This window comes from Hyperoodon ampullatus, assembly GCF_949752795.1.
Source record: "Hyperoodon ampullatus genome assembly, chromosome: 7".
NCBI lineage: Eukaryota > Metazoa > Chordata > Mammalia > Artiodactyla > Ziphiidae > Hyperoodon > Hyperoodon ampullatus.
The window spans coordinates 99,872,940-99,895,517 of NC_136920.1; the positions used below are offsets into that span (position 1 = coordinate 99,872,940).

A 22,578-nucleotide genomic window follows, 5' to 3' on the forward strand; every position below is an offset into this window, starting at 1 on the left:
AATTTCCTTCATGTTCTTTTCCTGTTCTGTTTAACACATCTTTGCCTTTAGAATTTCATATAAATGGAATCATATACAGTATGTACTCTTTTGTGCCAGGCTTCTTTTTCACAATTAAGTGTTTTTGAAATTCAAATATGTTGTTAGGTATAACAATAATTCTTTGATTTTTATTGCTGAATGATATTTTATCATATGGATATTACACAACTTGTTTATCCAATCTCCTGTTTATGAACATTTCAGTCACTTCCAGGTTGGTACTATTATGAATAAAGATACTATGGACATTCTTGTACAAGTCTGTTTATGGATGCACACTTTTCATTTCTCCTGGGTAAAAACCTGGAAATGCTCCTCTTTGTTTATTGTCTTACAGTGGAACAGTAGGTCATTGATTTAAGACCTTTCTTCTTTGTCTAACATAAGCATTTAAAACCATACATTTCCTCTAAGCACTGCATAAGTGACATTGCACAAATTTTGATATGTTGTATATTTACTATTTTTCAGTTTTAAATATTTTCTAATTTCTCTTGTGATTTCTTTCCTGAGCCTTGTATTATTTAGAAATGAGTTGTTTTTAATTTTTGGATGTTTTCTAAACTTTGCATTGCTTTTGATTTCCAGTTTAATTTTGTTTTGGTCAAAGAACATACATATATATGATTTCAATAATTTCATTCTGATTGAGAGTTGTTTTATGGCATAGCATATGATTTACTATTGTGAAAGCACCATGTACACTTGAAAGGACTGTATATTCTGTCATTGTTGGTTGTAGCATTCTGTAAATATCACTTAGATCAGGGTGGTTGACAGTATGTTCAGATTATATTTTTACTGATTTTTTTTGGTGGGGGGTGGTCTATTGTTCTACCCCTTACAGCAAGGTGTTAAAATCTCCTGCCACTATTGTAGAATTGCCTGTTTCTCCATTTTATTTTATTCTTTCAATTTTTGCTTCATGTATTTTTGAAGCTCTGTTATTAGGTGCATACACATTTATGATTATTATGGCTTCCTGATGAGTTGATGCTTTCATCAGTATAAAATGACCCTCTGTGTAATGAGATCTATTTTGTCTGATATTAATAGCCACTCCAGCCTTCCTATGGTTATTTTGCACTATGTCTTTATTATTTTGGGCTGCTAAAACAGAATACCAAAGACTAGGTGGCTTATAAATATTATTTCTCACAGTTCTAGAGGATCGATGTCCAAGATCAGGGTGCCAGCATGGTCAAGTTCTGGTGAAGGCCCTCTTCTGGGTGGCAGAATACCAACTTCTCTGGTATCCTTATATGGTAGAAAGAGGACTAGAAATCTCTCTAGGGCCTCTTTTATAAGGGCACTAATTTCATTCATGAGGGCTGTACCCTCATGACTTAATTACTTTCCCAGAGGCCCCATTTCCTAATACCATCACATTGGGGGTTAAGATTTCAACATATGAATTTTAGGGGGACAGAAACATTCAGTTCATTTTCCACCCCCTTTTTCCAATCCAGTTTTTATATTTAAAGTGCATCTCTTGTGTATAGCATAGTTGGGTCTTGCTTTTAATTTTATTTTGTTAATTTGTGCCTTTGATTGGAATGTTTGATCCATTTAAAGTAATTATTGATATGGTTGGATTTAGGTCTCCCATTTTATGATTTGTTTTCTATATTTTTCTGGTTTTTTTGTTCCTCCTTTTCGATTTTTTTAAATTCCCATTTAAGATTACCTATTGACTTTTTAGCTATGTCTTTTACATAATTTTCTTAGCGGTTACACTAGGGATTAAAATATTCATTCTTAACTTTTCACAGTCTACTTTTAGCGTTAGGACTGTAACTTCCCATGAAATGTAGTAATCTTGCAATCACTTAGTTCAATTTACTAGCCCCTGCTATTGTCATATGTATTCTGTTTTATATACTCCATGTGAAAATATTAAAGTTTTTCCTTTACATAAAAATATGTAGCCTGTTATAAAGCCAGTTCAATTACTTTATTTCAAATACTGAATGTTTTAAGTTCTAAATTTTTCATTTGGTTCTTGTTTGTATTTTCTAATTATCTGTTGAGGTTTTCCAGTTTTTCATTTATTACATGTATGTTTTCCTTTACTTCATTAAGCATAGTTATCATAGACACTTTAATTTTTTTAAAATTTTTATTGGAGTATAGTTGATTTACAATGTTGTTTTAGTTCAGGTGTACAGCAAAGTGAATCAATTATGCATATACATATATCCACTCTTTTTTTTTTCAGATTCTTTTCCCATATAGGCCATTACAGAGTATTGAGTAGAGTTCCCTGTGCTACACAGCAGGTTCTTATTAGTTATCTATTTTATATATATATTAGTGTGTATATGTCAATCCCAAAGTCCCAATTTATCCCTCCTCCCCCTTATCCCCTGGCAACCATGTCAGGGGATAAGGGGGAGGAGGGATAAACTGGGAGATTGGGATTGACATATACACACTAATATATATGTATATAAAGTAGAAGTAGAGTCTCCATGACTCTACTTCTGTTTTGTAAATAAGTTCATTTGTACCCTTTTTTTTCAGATTCCACATATAAGCAACATCACATGATATTTGTCTTTCTCTGTCTGACTTACTTCACTCAGTATGACCATCTCTAGGTCCATCCATGTTGCTGCAAATGGCGTTATTTCATTCTTTTATATGGCTGAGTAGTATTCCATTTATATATGTACCACATTTCTTTATCAATTCCTCTGTTGGTGGACATTTAGTTTGCTTCCATGTCTTGGCTGCTGTAAATAGTGCTGCAATGAACATTGGGGTGCATGCATCTTTTCAAATTGTGGTTTTCTCTAGGTATATGCCCAGGAGTGGGATTGCTGGGTCATATGGTAGTTCTAGACACTTTAATGTTTTTATCTGAAAATTCCAACATCTTAATCTGGCCTATTGATTGCCTTTTCTCTTGAGAATGAGTCACATTTTCCTGGGTCTTTATATATTGAGTAATTTTTTATTGTATGTTGCACATTATGTTATTTTGTTGAGACTCTGGATTCTGTTATATCTAAAGGAGAGAGAGGTGTCCGTGTGTGTGTGTTGTTTTTGTTTTAGCAGCGAATTAACTTGGTTATATTCAAACTGCAAACTATTTCTTCTAAGGTGGGTAACAGTTCAAATCTCAGATGATTTCTTTTGTCCTTTTTGAGGTGCTTTGTGTCTATGGTATAAGAGTCAGCCAGAGACTTGGGCAGAGTCTACACAAGAACTCAGGGATCTTCTTCTCTACTTATCTCCTTTTCACAATTCCCTTTCTCACTTTTGAGTGGCTGTATTTAAATATCCCAAGCTCTAGTTTATCATTTATCAGTCCAGAAACCTGGTTGGTTTTCTATAAGTGCTTCAACCACCCTTGTCATGCTGAAATTGTGGTCTGTTGTCTGAGTAATGCTGCAAAAATGGGGCACACGCCCCTTCTCAGAACTTTCTTTCACATTTTGATTCCCTTTTAAAAACTATGTTCAATTTTCAGACGCTTCAAGTAGTTGTTTTTATTTTGTCCAGAGTTTATAACTGTTATCTATTGGGGGATAGGTTTTTTAAGATTTTATTCCTCCACATCAGAAGTAGTACTCTTGATTGATTCACTTTTTAGGTTTATTTTAAAAGTCAACACCGTATCAGTAATATAGAAGGAAAATGAGTATCACATGCTGTGGACTGAACATAAGCATAAAAATAACAATGATTAATTATTACTAATTTTTTAATCTGAAAGTAAAAATAGATAAGAACTATAAGAAATAAATCTTTAAAATATAAATTCCTTTATGAGAAAAATGAAACTATTTTTAATCTGTCATTTTTAAAAGAGAAAATCAGCTCTAGTAGCTTAGTTTAAGACAAAGATGATATCTTACAGCATTGAATGCTTCAGATTTTTAGTTTTTACCAATAGAGAGATTCCAAACTAACATGTGTACATGGATGGAAAAGGCAAAAGATATGTCATAGCTTTTCTAGTATGGCTAAATACTGCTAACCAAGAAAGGAAACAAAACTGTCACTTTAACAAACTTTTGCTTCAAGAAATATCTCTCAAGCAATCTCTAGAATTTGCTCTGAAGGTGTAGGCTTATTTGGTAATGTCCACAGGCTGATGGAATAGGGGTTCTTTAACTACCCTATCCAGTTTGAGCAATGAATGCATATTTAGCATTTGTAAAAATCAAAACATTCAAGTGTCAGTTCATAATGTCACAATATTTTCATGTTCATCAGATGAGCTCAGAACCAGCTCATTCAGAAACAAGTCATAGTGTTGGTTTGCCCTCAGCCCATTCTCTTTGTCTTGCCAATGAAATAATGAGATTTAGCATAAAATAATAGTCATTGGGATCACTGCTCATCCTTTCATAAAGCTGAAGGAACAAAAGTTGAGAATCCTCTACTTCAAATAACGTGACTAACAATTTTAAGCTGAAACACTTTCCTAAATCTTTTTAACTCCTTGGTACTAGAGCTCCTTGATTTGCAGAAACCAACTCTAATCTGCTGGCCCCAGTAATGCAATACTTACCTGTACTCCCTAAAGACACTGTCACCCATTCTATAGGGCTGCAGCTCCTCACAAAAAATGGTTGGATTCCAGACAGTCTATTCAGCACCCCATTCCTTTGGTTTTAAGTTGCTTGCTATGGATTACTCTGGAGAAGTGTAAGAGACAATAAATACAATTGTTTCAGAGCTTCAGAGTTCTTACCTTTGTCTCCTCAGGTCTGAAATTCTAAACTCTTCCTCCAACCGGGACCGAAAGCCCCATTCAACTTCTGCCCTTAGCTTTTACCCCTCTGGCAGAGACCATCAATTATTACCTGCCAGCGCCCCCCCCCCCCGCCCCCACTCCCCACAACTCCACAAAGCTCCATCTCTTCAGGGATGGCCTTGAGGCACCTAGGCCTTAAGTGCCAGTAGAGGTTGGCTTACAAAAGTGAAAAAGCTACAGTCCCTTAAGGGCATGAACTCAAGGCAAGGAATTCACTCACTCTAGGGTACCCTCTCTTCCCTCTGGCTGTGTTCTTTAGAAATGAAACAAATTCTTGTGAATGATGCATGCTTATCAGACTTAGCTAGTCTGAAAGACTTTGGGAAATACTATGGTAAAATTTTCTAGGATCACTGCTTAAATTAAGTTCAGGATAAAACGCTCCATAAGGAGGGTGAACACGTAATTTATCATCCAAACCTGGAAGCTTGAGGAAGGTGGAGCTACTAATAATCATGTGGGGAAAATAGGGGTAAATCAGAATTGCACCAGGCAAACTGGGACCTGTGTTTACCCCAACTATAACTGGTCTTCTGAGTGCCTGGACTCCCACTGTCTTTCTCTCAGCCTTCCCTGTCTTTCTCAACTCAAATAGCACCTCCTCAGAGAAGTCTTTAGAGGCTGTTTCTCCTCTAATTATTCATCTTTCCCAGACTGGGTTTCTCTAAGCCAGGATCTTCTTATCTTTTACCCAGGCTACCGAAAGAGAGCTACATTGCTTAGCTTAGAATCCTGGCTCTACCTTTATTAGTAGAGAGACTTTGGGCAAATTAACCTTTCTGTGGTGGTTTTCTTATCTGTGAAGCAGGGAGTAAATAATAATAGTACTTACTTGTGAGGATAAGATGAGTTCATATATGCAAAGCACTCAGAACACCACTTAGGCTGTAAGTGCTCAGTACTGTTAGCTATCACTTCCTCTAAAAATATTTTTTTTTCCTACCAGAGTCAAGTATCAGATCACTAAAAAATTTGCATTTCTAAAGGCAAAATTGTATAAGTTACTTTTACCTCATCTATTCTTTCAAATCCTGATATTTTGAGGAGGATATTTTCCTTCAGTGGTGGTCCTGAGTGAAAAAAAAAAAAATAAGTCACCTGGAGTCACAATTTATGTCCCAGTATTTGCTGCATTATACAAGTTTCTATTTGCTTTTCCTGGGTGGCTTTCTGGTTTTTATCCTAAGTCATGTTTTTGGTTTCTGTAGCAAGGCCCCAGCTTTGACACATGTGGAAAAAGAAGGTCCCACCTGCCATTTTAGTAAACAAAGGGTGTTGCAGCCATAAAGCCATCAGCCACTGTAGCCCCCGCTGGTGTGCCCTGAGGGGAATTCAGGATGGAGGAAAACAGGGTACTGGCCCTAGATAGTTAAGATGCATATCAGAGGAATAATTTCAGTGAGCCCAGACTTGCATTTTTCCATACCTAGAAAAGGACTAAAATCATCTTGAGATGTCTTTATTTTTAACTGAAGTATAGTTTATTTACAATACTGTGTTAGTTTCAGGTTTACAACATAGTGATTCAGTATTTTAATAGATTGTACTCCATTTAAAGTTATTACTAAATAATGGCTATATTTCCCTGTGCTGTACAATATATCCTTGTTGCTTATTTATTTTATACATAGTAGTTTGTATCTCTTAATCCCCTTTTTTGCCCCTCTTCTCTTCACTCTCCCCACTAGTAGCCACTGGTGTGTTCTCTATATCTGAATCTGTTTCTGTTTTGTTATATCCATTTGTTTTATTTTTTAGATTCCACATATAAGTGATAATATAGAGCACTGGTCCCCAACCTTTTTGGAACCGGGGACCGGTTTCATGGAAGACAATTTTTCCACAGATGGGGGTGGGGCTGGTTCAGGCGGTAATGCGAGCGATGGGGCGCGATGGGGAGCGGCAGATGAAGCTTCCTTCGCTTGCCCACCACTCACCTCCTGCTGTAGCCGGGTTCCTAACAGGCCGCGACCGGTTGGGGACCCCTGACGTACAGTATCTGTCTTTGTCTGACTTATTTCATTTTTCACTTAGTTTAGATATGTGATTCTCAGCTGGAGGAGAATTTGCTCCTTAGGAAACACTTGACAATGTCTGGAGACATTTTTAATGGTCCTACAACTTGGCAGGGGAGAGCTACTGGCATCTAATAAGTTGAGCCTCCACAACAAAGAATTATTGGGCCCAATATGTTAATCATGCCAAATGAAACCGGAGGTTTGTCCTAGATACTAATATGTTACCAGTTATATGTATTGTAAATATTTTCTCTCTGTTGACATTTTCATTTTTCCTGTGGTACCTTTTGATGAAGCAAAATTCTTAATTTTAATGTAATTTAAGTTATCAATCTTTTCTTTTATGGACTGTGCTTTTGTCTCTGATTTAAGAAAGCTCTCCTCTGCCCTAAGGATAGAGACTCCCCAGTGAAGTGTCTCAAAAGTTTTAAATTTTGCTTTTTTACATTTAAGCCTTTCATTACATTTGTTTATAATGTAAGAGTCCAAAACTAATTTTTATATGAAGAACTGAGGACCATTTATTAAAAGTCTATCTTATCCCCACTAGGTTACAATGTTGTCAAAAATCAAGTTTGCAAAGATGGACTTATTTCTAATTGTCTATTTTTACCTTTCCATCTGGAGGCTAAAGTTGTTTTCACTTTTTTATAAAAGGAAAATTGAATCCCAAGAGTTTAAGGTTTTCATGTATTTCATGAAAACAGATTTCAGTAGGTTTTTTTGTTTGTTTTTTTAGTGTTTCTCTATATTTTCTAGAGAAACAAAAGGAAGGAAACCTGATGTTGTTATTTTGAATACCAGGGCCCAATATTTCTCAAATTAAAATGAACTCATTAACTTTATTGAAAGTTGTTTCAATTCTCCACAAAATACATTGCCTATAGTACACACTTCAGAAAGGTTGGAAACACATTTGTTTTTCAACTAGCAAAAGAGAGCTTTTTCTGAAAACTTTTTAACACCTATATTTAACCTTACACATCATCTAACTTTTTCATCTAGGGGTTATAACAGAAATACCCATATTCTTTCCTCCATAGTAAGAAAGGCCATTTTCCTAACTGCTGAGAAGTTGGCTCTAAGGACATTCCTGTCTAGATCATTCCTGGAAAGGAATCCATAGCTCAAACAACAGTCACACCTGTTAGTCAGCCTCAGCCATCAGCTTTCAAATCCAGTTGCTCTGAAGCTAGAGGCAAAACTATTTACGGAGTGAAGCAGAGAAGAAATATAAGTATCCATTGCTTTCTTTTCCCTTTTTTCCTTTCCTAACATTTCCCCTTCTCATTTAGCCCACACAAGCTCCACACCAGTATTCAATAACATTGAAATGGGATCATCTCATTAAAATAAACTATACTTTGGAATTGAGGTAAATCAGAGGCAGAAATATAAATTCATTGACTCAGAAAATAATTTAGCATTGGGACAAGAAGTTTTCCAGGAGAGGAAATTTTCTCTTTGGAAAAATACTCTGGAAACGATTCCTTTTTTAAACAAGTCAATTATTTGCTACTGCTTGTTATTATTTATTTTTTTCCTGAATATTCTTGAAATGATTATCAACTAACAATGCAATTATTCTGGAGCCTTCAAGTATGGTTTTAAGGACAAATGAGAAGGGGTTTTCTGTAGTGACGTTCCATGATACCTACTTTTTATATTTGATCACCATGAAGATTGCCAACTGATGGCCAAGCAATGACATATTCATTAAATACTCTGGTTGGACAGGGGGTCTCTAGCTGATTACCACATCCAGGACCAAGTGGTAGTTAAACCCAAGGGGGCTAAGAGGATTTACCAGATCTACGGCTCTCAGATTATAACAAATTTATTAGATCTGGAGCCCTGTTTAGAACCATATAGCAGAAAGACACTTAATCAAAACTCAGGGGCCTGTATTTACAAAATGGCTATGCATACCTCTTTCAGATATATGGGTGTAGAAGGTCTCTGGAGGTCTTTTAAGGAAATTTTCATAAACAAGAGTTATAGGTTTCCACCGCATTTAAACACATTAAATAAGCAATTTCCTAAAATGAATGTGCAAAGGCAAACGAGTTGCTCCAGAGACATGGTAAAGACACACAGAAATAGAGCTTTCTGGCAATGTAGAAGTATGCAATGCTGCAAAGAAAGTGGACTGAGAAATCAACTTATTTTGCTATGGCCCCCAGGTTGAGGCCAGGAACACACGTTTTGATTACCCAGGAGGAAAAAAAAAAAAAAAGTCAAAGCCACAGCATAAAGAGTCCTACAACCATCAGACATAAACACATAGCCGCTGAACATGGAAAATTATGATCACGCTGCCAGTTTACCTGCCAGGGAAAGGGGACCCCCTGAATCTCCAGGTGAAGGAAGTAGCAGCCGTCGTGGTCTAGGCTCCTGAGGCTAATCAGGTCTCCCATGGGAGCTGCACCTGATCTGTACCTGTTTCCTTATGCCTCAAGTTGTGCTTCCATGCAGACTAGAAATGCCTGCAGGTGAAACATTACAATCACATGGACAACGATGCCAGGAGCACAGGAAAGGCCACCATCCACATAAAATTCACACTGAAGGTACTGTCCAAGGGCTAGACCAGGGCAACCAGATAAGCACTACCCTCTAAAAGAGGCCCTTCCCTACCCAGCCTCCACACAGATTTGGACCAGTCCAAAGTATGCCAAGTGGATTGTCACTGCGATACATGTGAATAAACGTGAGACAGGGTTTAGCAGTTACAATTTCCATCAAATTGTTGAAAACACAACCCAATTGAGGGCACCTTAGCGCTTAATGTGCCATCATAAGCATCTGGCTCAAACTTAAAACCCTATGAAATTTTAGTTTGAACGCCATAAAATCTAAAATGGGAACTGGGCAATTCTTGCTCCCCATGCCCAGGTCGGTGTTAGGGCACTTCCCTGAGCGTCAGTGAATACAGGCTCTGGTCCGTTTGGTTAGCTTTACCCGTCAGACCACTCCATTCAGCCTCTGCCTTTCCTTTTCTCAAGGATGATAAATTTTTCGTGTCACTGGACTTGGAAATGGCTCCACCGCCAGGTGGAAAACCTTCTATTACGCGGTCACTAGACGCGTTCCCCAAATGCGGAGCAGCCTGAACTCGTCTGTGAGGAGTCTTGAGCCGGTGGTGAGTCCTAGAAATGAGCAGGTTTGAGGGACGACGGCAGAGAAGGAGACTCGGGAAAACAGGGTCCACACTCCACAACACCATTTCCTGGTCGTCAACCGCCCGGAACACACCGCTCGGGCGCAGACGCTGACCGTTAGGCGCGGGCGGGGCCGGGGTCACGTGACCGGCGCCGGGTCATATCCCGGCGTATGCGGGAGCACGCAGAGAGCGGCTCGGCCCTCGGCCGCGCGCTTGGCGTGCGCGCGCAGGCCGGGGGCGGCGCGCGGCGGGGCGGAGGCGGGGCCCTAGCAGGGTGGAGGGCGGAGGCGGGACCTACTCCTCCACCTCCTCCTCCTTCTTCTCTTCTTCCTCCTCCTCCTCCTCCGGCGGGGCTGGGCTGGCCGCGGCGACGGGAGGCGGGTGACCCGCGGAGGGGCGCCTCGGCCATGACTGCGGAGCTGCAGCAGGACGACGCGGCCGGAGCAGCCGATCGCCACGGCTCGGTGGGCCCCGCGGCGGCGGGCGGGAGCCGGGGGGCTGGCTCCGGGTCCCGCGGGAGTAGGGGGTGCGGGGCCGGGATGGGAGCGGCGCGGGGCGCGGGCGGGCGGGCGGGCCTGCGGGGCTCTCGCTCGGGGCCAGGCAGGAGGGGGCTGCGGAGGGCGCCCGGGCCCAGCTGGGGAGAGGTCGGCGCGCCTGCTGGGGTGAGCCCTGGGGCTCGAGGAGGAGGGTGAAGTCTCTGCAAGGCTCGGTCGCAGAGATTGAGGACTCTTTTCGGGTTCGGGGACGGGCTGAAGTTCGAGGGAGATTAGCTAATTTGGAAAATCAAATATAAAGGGCTGGACGTGGGCTGTCTGCATCAGGGATCTCTAAGAAGAGCGCTCCTGGCCCCCGACCAAGGTTGAGAAACTTCCGAAAGGGGCAGCTTTGGTGGTTTTTGTTTTTGTTTTCGAATCCGTTTTAGGGCAGTGCTGTTCTAAGAGTCTAAAGCAGACCGAAGTTATCTAAGTTAAAGCCAGGATTTATCTACACCGTGTGAAAGACCAGGGGTCCTTGTTACCACTTCATGCCTTCCACACACACCCCTATTTTTTTAAGCAGAAAGCAGCCTTCCCAATTAATGCATTCATCACTCTAGATTTTTAAGGAAGGGGGAGGAGCAGAACAGCGCGATGAATACAAGGTATGCTGATAATGCTTTCCCTTTTCTATTATCTAAGAAGATTGAAATCTATACGAGGATTTCTGGGCTAAGGTGGTGAGAGTAAAAGAATACTGGTTTGAGAGAAAATCAAACGGCTAATGTCTGTGCGAAAAAAACTTGGGAAGTGGGCAATTTGAGAAAGTCTTCTAATGTTACTTTGGAATGTTATAACTTAAGACTACCCGTCACCCGTCAAGTGCTAAGCTGTTTCAAGACAGAATTGGAACCCTGTACCAAGTATTTAAATGCGAGTTTGGAAGTGAGGAATTTCATAAAATATTTACAGTACAGAGCTGTCAGATACTTCCACGTGAGAAACCGTTTATGCCTTTTTGTTCTTCCTCTTCAGGCACTCGGGAGACCAATAGTGTGTAAAGTGACCGCACTTACTTTTTAAACTCCTGTAGTAAAAGATACCTCCGGGTCGTGGACTCAAAAATGAAAGTAGGCAGATGGTGTTTCATGTGCTGATTTGTCATAGAAAAATTGTTAGGTGTTTACCAATGTCTGTTGGAACCTGAGTCAGGATTTTCTTTGGTTTCAGAGATCAGTTCTATTTGTTTTTAGGACAGTGAGTTAAAAACAGGTGGGAAAATCTTAGCTTTGAGACAGTCATGTTGATTTGGAGAAGAGACTATTTTAAGGGAGAGCAAGTCATTTAAATTCGTTGGTTGACACCATGTGCCTTTTGGTGAGCAGCAACTGCATTTACCTCTGCCGCAGTTTGATAGGTGACCATTGTCTCAGCACTCTCTGTTTAAGAGTTCATATGTGAGGTGTTTGATGAACACTTGTATATAAGTCATAGCTATTTTTGGAAAGCTTTGGAACTCCAGTGGCTGTGGCTAGCTGGAGGACCCTGATTCCTGGCAACCTGCAGAGTGATGACATTTACCGTTCTTCTCAGTGATTCGCCCCATACAGACAGATGATAAGCTTGGAATGCTTGATAATGTTTGCCCTTTATGTTTTTGCTAATGTAAAATGCTTGAAGTTAGCAGACTAGGCTGAAGGAGTCTTATATGAGGAAATTACCTTTCACATCTCAGAGGACAGATTTTAATATCTTCTTCCTAACCTTCATAAGTTTCATGTTAGAATGGACTCTATTTTGAATTCTCTGAAGCATTCTACATTGCCCTTAAAGGATCTTTAATTGCTGTAATTGAGGGGAGCTCTCCTCCCCTGACACTCAATCTATTTAAAACCTAGAATGCTTCCCTTCCATTATTGGTCATTTGTACATGGAACAGGCAGAACCCATTATAGCCGTCCAAGATTTGAGTGCAAGAAAAATGTATTACTCTTGAAATATGTTCTCAGTATGTACTTGAGTCTGAAAGAGAGTACTCTTTCAATCAATTCTTGACTTAGATGAAAACCAGCAGCAATGTTTACTGTTATTGTAGGTTAAACAACTTGAAGTCAGGTTGGCTCTTAGAAACCTGTGGTCCTTGGCAGCTATACCAGGGCTCATCACACATTCTGCTAACTGAAGCCCTGTGAAAACCTGTCAGTTTCGGTGAAAATTTAATGCTTTCTTTTGATTTTTTGGCTTTACACCCTCTTTTACCTTGTCTCATTAATTGTGATTTTTGGCACATCAGTAAGTCAGTGCTTGGTTGGCTTCCACAACTCTCATGCCTCCAGCTACAAACAGTTCCTATTCACACAGTACTTTTAGTAAATTTATAAAACACATTGACAAGTAACACCTCACCAGGCAAGATCTTTCCATGTGTTTTGTTTCATCCAAGAAATTTAAAGCAATAGCCAAGTGAAACATTTTTCAAGGAAAATAATGACTCTGATAATAGTAGTAGATAACATTAATTGATCATGTACTATATGCCACACTCTGTGCTCCGAATTTAACATATATTATCTCAGTACTTATGACAACTCCAGGAAAGTTTCTTGTTTCTTGTTAAATAATTTGCCGAAGGTCACCAAGCTAGTCAATGGTACAGCCAGGACTGAACCCAGGCACTTCTGACTCCAAGGAGCCCAGGAAGTCCCTGATCCTACTTCTTAGTCAGTGGACCCATTGTTTTGGGTCAGATCCTTTCTATTACTCTCTAGAACTCTCTTCCTGATGTTTTAAACTTTCAGTTCTCCCTGCACTCTTTCTAAATAGATAACCTTCCTTTCTACTTAACTGAGCTTGCTGATACCTTAAGAGCTCTCTGTCTCATATTTGGGTTTTTTTCCCCCCCTCTTCAGCATCCCTTTTTCTCTCAGTGGAAGAGGTACCCTTCCCTTCTCCCTTCATTTCTTAGAGATGAATCTAAATCATTGGTGTCTAGAGACCTTTTTGATTGTGACTACTGGTCTCGGGAGAATGCTCCAGTAGAAGCCAGGGATGCTACTAAACATCCTACAGTGTACAGGATAGTCCCCCCTAAACAAAAAGCTGTCTGGCCCCAAATGTCAATAATTTTGAGCTTAAGAAACCCTGATTTAGATGTCTCTCCTCACATGCCTAAGTTTTCTTACATCTTCCTTATCCGAGCCTAACCCCCAGGCTCCTTCACTGACTTCTGCTCCCTTGTGACTCAGAATATGGTCCATGGACCAGCAGCATCCACATCACCTAGGAGTTTGTTAGAAATGTAGAAATTTGGGTGTGCCGTAGCTAGCTTGTACTTGTCCTGTATCCAGACTTTTTTGACAATTTATGAAGCACTTTAACATTTATTCTCATTGAATCCATATAGCAATCCTATGAAGTAAAATTTAGTGCGACTAGGAAGTAGAATTTGCAGAGTGACACAGCTAGTAAGTGATAAAACCAAAACCCTGGCACAGGCAGTTTTCTCCTAGGATATCAGTTTGTTTTTTTTTGTTTGTTTTTTTTTTTTTTGCGGTACGCGGGCCTCTCACTGTTGTGGCCTCTCCCGTTGCTGAGCACAGGCTCCGGACGCGCAGGCTCAGCGGCCATGGCTCACGGGCCCAGCCGCTCCGCGGCATGTGGGATCTTCCCGGACCGGGGCACGAACCCGTGTCCCCTGCATCGGCAGGCGGACTCTCAACCACTGCGCCACCAGGGAAGCCCTAGGATATCAGTATTTTTACTACAACCTCTAGATGAGTTTTGTTAGATGGGCAGGTCACAGTATTTTACATTTAAAAATCATTTTTTCATTTTAGTAACAGTTCCTGTATTCATTACTTCATTTCATAGTCACACCAGTGCTGTCAAGGCTTATGGTATACTTTATTTTCCAGGTGTGGAAATTTATGTGCAAGAAAGTTGACATTTGCCTAGAGGCTAATGTGTGCTAAGAATCTGGGCTACTTAGTGCTATTTCCACCATCAAGGCTTTATAATAAAAAGGGAGGTCAAAATACCAGACATTCAAAGCCAAATAAAAGATCTGCGTGAATAGGTGCTGGCAGCTGCTGCATGATGGTTGGTAGTCAGGTTAAACTTGAGATGTCCTAAACAAATATTTCCTTTTTCAATATTCCAGCTCAAGTTAGTACTTTCCTGGTGTCTTTTTTCTTCGTGTGTGTGTGTGTGTGTGTGTGTGTGTGTGTACGCACGTGCGCGCGATTGTGCAAAGCTTTTCCTTTTTATTCAGTTGAATAAATTCATATAATATAAAATTAACTATTTTAAAGTGTACATTTAGTATAGTCACAGTATTGCACAACCACCACTTCTGTCTAGTTCCAAAATATTTTTAACACCCCAAAAGAAAACCCACTAAGCTGTCACTCCCTATTCCCCCTCCCCCTGGCAACACCAGTCTGCTTTCTGTCTCTGCATTTACCTGTTCTGGATGTTTCATGTAAATGGAATTGTATAGTACGTGACCTTTTGTGTCTGGCTTCTTTCACTTAGTTTAATGTTTTCGAGGTCCATCCAAGTTATAGCATGTATCAGTACTTCATTCCTTTCAATAATGGCTAATATTCAACTCTGTGTATCTATTACATCTTATCTGTTTTTCCATTGGTGGACATTTGAGTTGTTCCCACCTTTTGTTTTTTATGAATAGTCCTTCTGTGAACATTCACGTACGAATATTTTGAGTACCTGCTTCCAATTCTTTTGGGTATATACCTAAAAGTAGAATTTCTGGATCATAGGCTAATTCTATGTTTAATGTTTTGAGGAACTGCCAGACTTTTCCACAGCAGCTGTACTGTTTTACATTCCCACCAGCAACGCACAAGGGCTCCAGTTTCTCCACATCCTCCCCAAACACTTGTTATTGTCCATTTTTGCTTTTTTTTTTTAACATCTTTATTGGAATATAATTGCTTTACAATGGTGTGTTAGTTTCTCCTTTATAACAAAGTGAATCAGCTGTACATATACATATATCCCCATATCTCCTCCCTCTTGTGTCTCCCTCCCACCCTCCCTATCCCCACCCCTCTAGGTGGTCACAAAGCACTGAGCTGATCTCCCTGTGCTATGTGGCTGCTTCCCACTAACTATGTATTTTACATTTGGTAGCATATATAAGTCCATGCCACTCCCTCACTTCCTCATTTAGTTTTGCTTTGCATTTTCCTAATGGCTAATGTTGTTAAGCATCTTTTCTTATGCTTATTGGCCATTTGTATCTCTTCTTTGGAGAAATGGCTGTTCAGATCCTTTGCTCATTTTTGAATTGGGTTTGTTTGTCTTTGGTGGTTTGAATTGTAAGAATTTTAATATAATCTGGATGCTAGACCCTTATCAGATTTATGATTTGCAAATATTTTCTCCCATCCTGTAGGTTGTCATTTCACTTTCTTGATAATGTCCTTGGATGCACAAAAGTTTTTAATTTTGATGAAGTGCCACTTACCTATTTTTTCTTCTGTTGCTTGTGCTATTGCTATAATATAAAAAGAATCCATTGCCAAATTCAAGATAATGAAGATTTACCTTTAATTTTCTTCTAACAGTTTCATAGTTTTAGCTCTCATATTTAGGTTGTTAATCCATTTTGAGTAAGTTTTTTAATATTGTGTGAAGTAGAGGTCAAACTTTACTCTTTTGGAAATGGATATCTAGTTGTCCTAGCACCATTTTTGTTTGTGGTGTGTGTAAATTTAAGGTGTACATTATGTTACTTTGGTAAATTTGTATATTATAATATGTTTGCTCCTGTAATGATATTTATCATATAACATACTTATAGTGCAATATTATTGTCTACGTTCAATAAACTGTACATTAAATCTCTGTGACTATTTTGGTACTTGTTACAAGTTTGTACTCTTAAACACCATCAATCTTATCCCTACAGCATCCCCAGTACCATTTTTTGAAGAGAATATTTTTTCCCATCAAATGGTTTTGACACCCTTGTCAAGAATCAGTTGACCATAGATGTATGTTTTTTTTCTGGACTCCCAATTCTTATTCATTTGTCCATATGCCTGTCCTTATGCCAGTACTACACTGTCACGATTACTGTAGTTTTGTAGTAGGTTTTGAAATCTTAAAGTGTGAGTCCTCTAACTTTGTTCTTTTTCAGTATTGTTTTGGCTATTCAGTGTCCATTGAAATTCCATATGAATTTGAGGATCAGCTTTTCCATTTCTGCAAAAAAGGTCATTGGAATTTTGATAGGGATTACACTGAATTTGTAGATCACTTTGGGTAGTATTGATATCTTAACAATATTAAACCTTTGTGATGATTAGTTTTATGTGTCAGCTTGACTAGACCAGGAGGTGCCCAGACGTTTAGTCAAACATTATTCTGGGTATGTCTTCGAGGGTGCTTCTGGATGAGATTAGCATTTGAATTGGTAGGCTGAGTAAAGCTGATTGCCCTCCCTAGTGTCTGTGGGCCTTACTCCTTCAGTTGAAAACCTGAATAGAACAAAAAGCCTGAGTAAGAGGAAACTTTACCTACCTGACTGGGTGCAGGTCTTCTCCTGTCCTCAGACTGGAACTTATATCATCAGCTCTCCTCGTTTTCAGGCTTTGCAGATCTGACTGGAATGACACCCTTGACTGGTTCTCCAGCTTGCCAACTGCAGATCTTGGGACTTCTCAGCCTCCATAATCCCAAGAGCCAATTTCTAATAATAAATTTCTTAATTCACACGCACAGGAAACTAGGAATACAGGGTCTCTTCATGCGCTCGCACACACATGTGCCCTATTGGTTCTGTTTTTCTTGAGAGCCCTGACGGATAAAGTCATCCAATCCATGAACTTGGATGTTTTTCCATTTATTAAGGTTTCCTTTAAGTTCTTTTTCAGTGTTACGTAGTTTTTAGTGTACAAGTCTTTCACCTTCTTGGTTAAATTTATTCCTAGGTATTTTATGCTTTTGGATATTATTGTAAGTGTAATTGTTTTCTAAATTTCCTTTTCAGATTGTTCATTGCTGCTGTATAGAAACACAGCTGATTTTTGCCTGTTGATCCTGTACTCTTCAGCTTTGCTGAATTTATTTATTAGCTCTAGTGACTTTTTTGTGGATTCTCTGGGATTTTATATATCATGTCATCTGTGAATAGAGATAGTTTTACTTTCTCCTTTCCAGTGTGGGTGCCTTTTATTTATTTTTCTTGCCTAATTGCTCTGGCTAGAACCTCTAGTATAATGTTGAATAACATTGGGCTTCTTTGTATTCATACTGATTTTAGGGGGAACTCTTTCAGTCTTTCACCATTGTGAATGATGTTAACTGTGAGTTTTTTTTAATAAAGGCTCTTTATCATGTTGAGGAAATGACCTTCTCTTCCTAGTTTCCTGATTGTTTTTATCATCAAAGGGTGTTGGATTTTTTCTGCATCGACCAAGATAACTGTGTTTTTATCCCCTTCATTCTGTTAGTGTGGCATATTACATTGGTTGGTTTTTACTGGTTTCCTTTCATGTCTTCGTCAATCACGTTCTCTTAGGCATCCATTTTCAAATATTTGGCTAAGCTTTATCTCTTCATTCCTTGAGATGTGGAGAGTATACTCTACCTTTCCATTTCTCCTGCCAGCTTCCTACCTCTGTCGTCACACTTGGTTTATTCAGTAGCCCTGTAACTCATGGTTAAGCTTTCTTTCCCTAGTGTCATCCCACTTTAAACTAGTTGTTGACATGTGCTAGATGAATCCCCTTAAAGTACCTTTTTTACCCCTCATATTTCTTCCCTGCTGAGGAACCTGTAATTTTCATTGTTCATTAGATAAAGTCTAAACTCATCCTGACATTTAGAACCTTTCATAATCCAATCCCACATCACCTCTCTGGTCCCTGTTATTTATCAAAAATGGAAACTACACACTGAGGCCCATCTAATAATAGCTTAAAATTTTACTTTTAGATTTCTAAAACTATAACCATGTAAACTTTTGCCATATTTTCTTAGTTTCTCAGTACACCTTAGCAGTAGATTGCTGAATGGCATTTTCTTTAATTTTTGGAGATACATTTCATAAGACCATATTGTAACAGTTTCCTGGCCTCGTTTCTTGTATTTAGTTGGGGCACATATGTATTTAAAGAAATGAAAAAAATATTGTCTTAATGTATTCAAAAGTAAGAAAAAAACAAGGTGCAGGACATGATGTATAGTATGAAAGAATATATTTGTGTGCATAGACCATTTCTGGAAAGATATGTCAGAAACTATTAATAGTGGTTAGTCCTGGGAAATGGGACTGGATAGGAGGAAGAGGGAAATTTCCCTTTCATTTTATATCTTTTTGTGCTGTTAGAATTCCCTACTCAGTGAATGTGAAAAAAAAAAGATGAAAAAATTTGAGTAAATAATGATTAGTTCTTTTTTTTCTTGCTTTTAATTTTAGTTTAAACCCCTCTATACCATTTAGAATTGGCTAACTTTTAAAAACTTTTAATGCTTTTTAAAAACTTTAAGCCAGTTGATGAACTGAAACAGTGATTTTCATCACGTACCTAATTTTTGCACCATTAAAATAAGTTATCAAGTAGTCCATTTCGGGGGATTTAGTTTCATCCACTAAAAAAATGCTATTTGTCAATTGTAGAGTCATAAGGCACTTCAGATTTCTACGTTATGAGTAAATTGGACCAACATGGAGTTGTTGCTGGGAGAAAAACTGAAAAAATACCAGGGCTTTTGTGGACTTGTTCCTTGTTTCGTGGAAGTTGGAAAGGTTAGTGGCAGTCTCAGACTGTGTTGTTAAGACCCTGTTGTATAGGTTGGGTTTCTGGAGTTGCTGCTGTATATTTTCTTTGACTCCTAAAGTTATTCCTTTGCTTTCCTTGGGTATTTAAGTTTTATTTTAAAATTAGAAAACCAGATCTTTAACTTTGGAGGGAATTTTATTAGGCACACCTTGGTAGTTCTTTGGAGCAAAGTAACATTTATCAATTATGTACTTAGTTTTAAATTTAGAAATGGCTTTGTAAAAATAGTTGAGATCAGGAAATGTGTGCATGAGAATGATGAAAATAGCATCCCTGTTTGAAGGAATGGAATAATCTAGAAAGCACCTCATCACAGTGCTAAACTGAGTATTTGAAGATTGTGAGATTAGTAATCTCACTAATTTGCTGATCAAAGAGTTTTAATTTAGTTGCAGTAGGATTAGGACTATAAAACTTCATAGTTTAATGTTTTACTGGGTGACTAATCCTGTTTATTGCTTACTATAAGGTGAGTTATTGTCTTTGCTTTAAGAAAACCTCAGTTCTGAGAAGTTTTGCACCAAAACCACGGAGTAGTTGAGGTCAGAAAGCTTGAGTTCCTTCTCTCTAGAGATTTGTGTGTGCCTGTCTTTTTTCACTGCCTCTGGGCAAGAAAAGAGAGTACTCTTTGCTTTATGAAAATAATGTGTATTTAGCTAGGGAAATGCAAACATGTTGGCTCTTGCCAGTTATTTGATTTCATTATGACTGGAGCACAGGCTTTGTCTTGTCTCATGTTGGGTGTGTACTTTATATGTAGCATCATAGTTAGGGTGAAGTTAATATTTAAATCAGCTTCCTGTGAAGTTCCAGAAGAAACTGTGAGTTAGTAATACAGTAGGATCCTAATGAGCTTAGCTTGTCTGTTGTGGTAAAATTAACATGTCATATATAGTACTGATCAGGATTTGCGTTGTCTGTGTGAGAATTTAGGTTTACCTAAATATTTATAAGACTGAGTCATGTCATAGCAGTTGCTGATGTGTATCACTAGCATAGCTTAATCCTTGTGAAACTTGTTATTCAGACTCTTAATAGTTACTTTTGATTAATCTTTTAATTCAAGACACTTGATGACAAAATAGGTTTTGTAAACCTTAGTTTTCTAATTTGCACAATGAAGATAATGATTCTTAACTTTTTTAGGGTTGTTCCAAGGATTACATGTGTGTGTGAGGCATCTCAGGTTCCTGACAGAAAGGCGTTCAGTAAGTGTTAGTTACTTGTTAATAGCACTGTCCTAGGGCTAATTCAAATCAGGTAGTGTGTTGTGTGATTCTTGCCTTTACAGAGGCAGGAATTTCACTTAAAACAGTTAGGAAACCACATGGTGAGAAATACCAGGTAAAGCCAGTAAGTCCTATTCCTTCGCAGGCTCATTCGTTCCCTCAGCATGGGAGGGGGAGAGGATAGTAAGGGACCAGAGTTCTTGAAGGAGGTAAGATGAATATAATGTCGCTCTTGACACTGTACAAAATGATTTTATGTAGCTGTCATCTCTGCCCAATAGCTTTTAAAAAAGGGAAACTAAGAGTTTATTTTCCTTTCCTGAGTGTATTATTCTAGATGTGTTAATGTCCACTGCTACCTGTTACAAAGTGGAGACACAGGAGTGGGACTTTAACCCACAGCCAAATGTAATGGTTAGTAAATTATTTATCATTTCAATACCGTATTTCATTGATTAGCATTTATTTGGCATTCTGAGATCTCTGAAATTGAGATGGTCCTTACATTTACTATCATGCAAGTAGCACATGTGGTGTAGTTACCATAGTCTGTACATGTGTGGGCTTAGCCATAGCTGTTCTTGCCGTCATGGCAGTCGGGTTATATGCACTCTTGGTACCGCATGGTTAGTTTACTTGCTATTTAAAAGGGCTTTAAAAGATCGAAAAAACTGTGAAGAAAGGCACAGAAATAGAACAGCAGGGTACAGATTTGATTTCATGTGAAGTAAAATATTTGTCATTGGAGGAATGATCGCAGTTTCAAATTTTCTTGCAAAGCTACAATCAAGTGCATTATGGGACCTCAGAAAGGAAGATACTATAGGTGTTTTAAGCTTTTTTTTGTTGTTGCTGAGAAATATGCCAAAGAATTATCTATTGCATGCCAGGCAGTGCACCTGGAAGTAGGGTGAATTGCTCTATTTCTCAACATAAATGAGACATTTTGGAGCTACAAGAAGCTGATGTGACCAATTCATGTGTCTCCTAGGACTGTCATGAAGGCGTTGGCTCCTAGGACTGTCATGAAGGACTTTGTCACACTTCACTGTCATGAAGGCATTTAAGTGGCAGCCGTTTTTGTCTTTGGTGGTGCATAAAATAATGGTGCTTTTTATAACTGATGGCACCTTATATTCCGTCCATTATAGTGTTTACCTCTCTACTTCCTGATGATAGCTTATTTGGAACTGATTGTACTACTAAGTAATCAAACTTGTGATTATATAAGGGCAGCTAAAATAAAAATAGGAAACTTGTTAAGATGCAGAGATCAAGGTCAAAGTATAAGAATAAAATGTTTGCATTGTTTTGCATTAAATAGGTATTCTTGCCTGTTTTCTTTGTCTTCTCAGATACAGCATGGCATAGAGGTTAGAGTGCAGACTCTGGAGTCAGGCAGCCTGGGGTCAAATCCCAGCTCCACCCCTTACTAGCAATAACTTTGTGTAAGTTACTTAACCTCTCTATGCCTCAGTTTTCTGTCAAATGGGCACAGTGTCTATCTCACAGGTTTGTTATGAGGGTTAAATGAGTGAATACATATGAAGTGTTTTGAACAGCACCTGGCTAAAAGTAAGCAGTGGGTGTGAGCTATTATTTTAACTGGGATTGTCTTCTGTGACTCCTGCATCCGTTGGTACACAGAGTAATTTGAGGTGAAGATGTGATTGTCTATCCCACTCTTACCTTCTTGGTTCCAGTTCAGGGCTGATATGCTACCCATTTCCTCTTCCTTTTATTCCACCCTTTTTTGGGTACATTGATTTGGATTTTTTAGAAAATTGGTTATGATTGACCTATATAGATTCACACACTTTTACACAATACGATCAATGGAATTAGAATTTGTTTGGAAACAAACTTTTTAATACTTTATTTTTCTAAAAATCATATGCTGTGTTTTCAGTGTTTTTCAAGGTTAAATCTGGATACCTCTTAGTGTGAGAGTCACTCTAGCAATGCCCAGGCGGTGACTGCCTTTGACAGACTCAACAGCCTCCAGGACTGCTGGGCTCAGCAGGGTAGGGTTCCATTTCTAGCCTATGACGATGACCTGTGACTAGAAC

At 38.8% G+C, this 22,578-nt stretch overlaps 1 protein-coding gene across 1 annotated transcript in view; it reads left to right on the plus strand.

The window, feature by feature from the left end:
* Nucleotides 1-10,398: 10,398 nt before the first annotated feature.
* The window catches only part of USP28 (ubiquitin specific peptidase 28), a gene marked incomplete at its 5' end in the record, with an annotated part of 57,759 nt that continues 45,579 nt past the window's right edge, over nt 10,399-22,578 (plus strand). Inside the window, 2 exon segments of the mRNA XM_079709008.1 lie at nt 10,399-10,506; nt 10,508-10,510. Coding sequence (XP_079565134.1) covers nt 10,399-10,506; nt 10,508-10,510 — 111 coding nt within the window.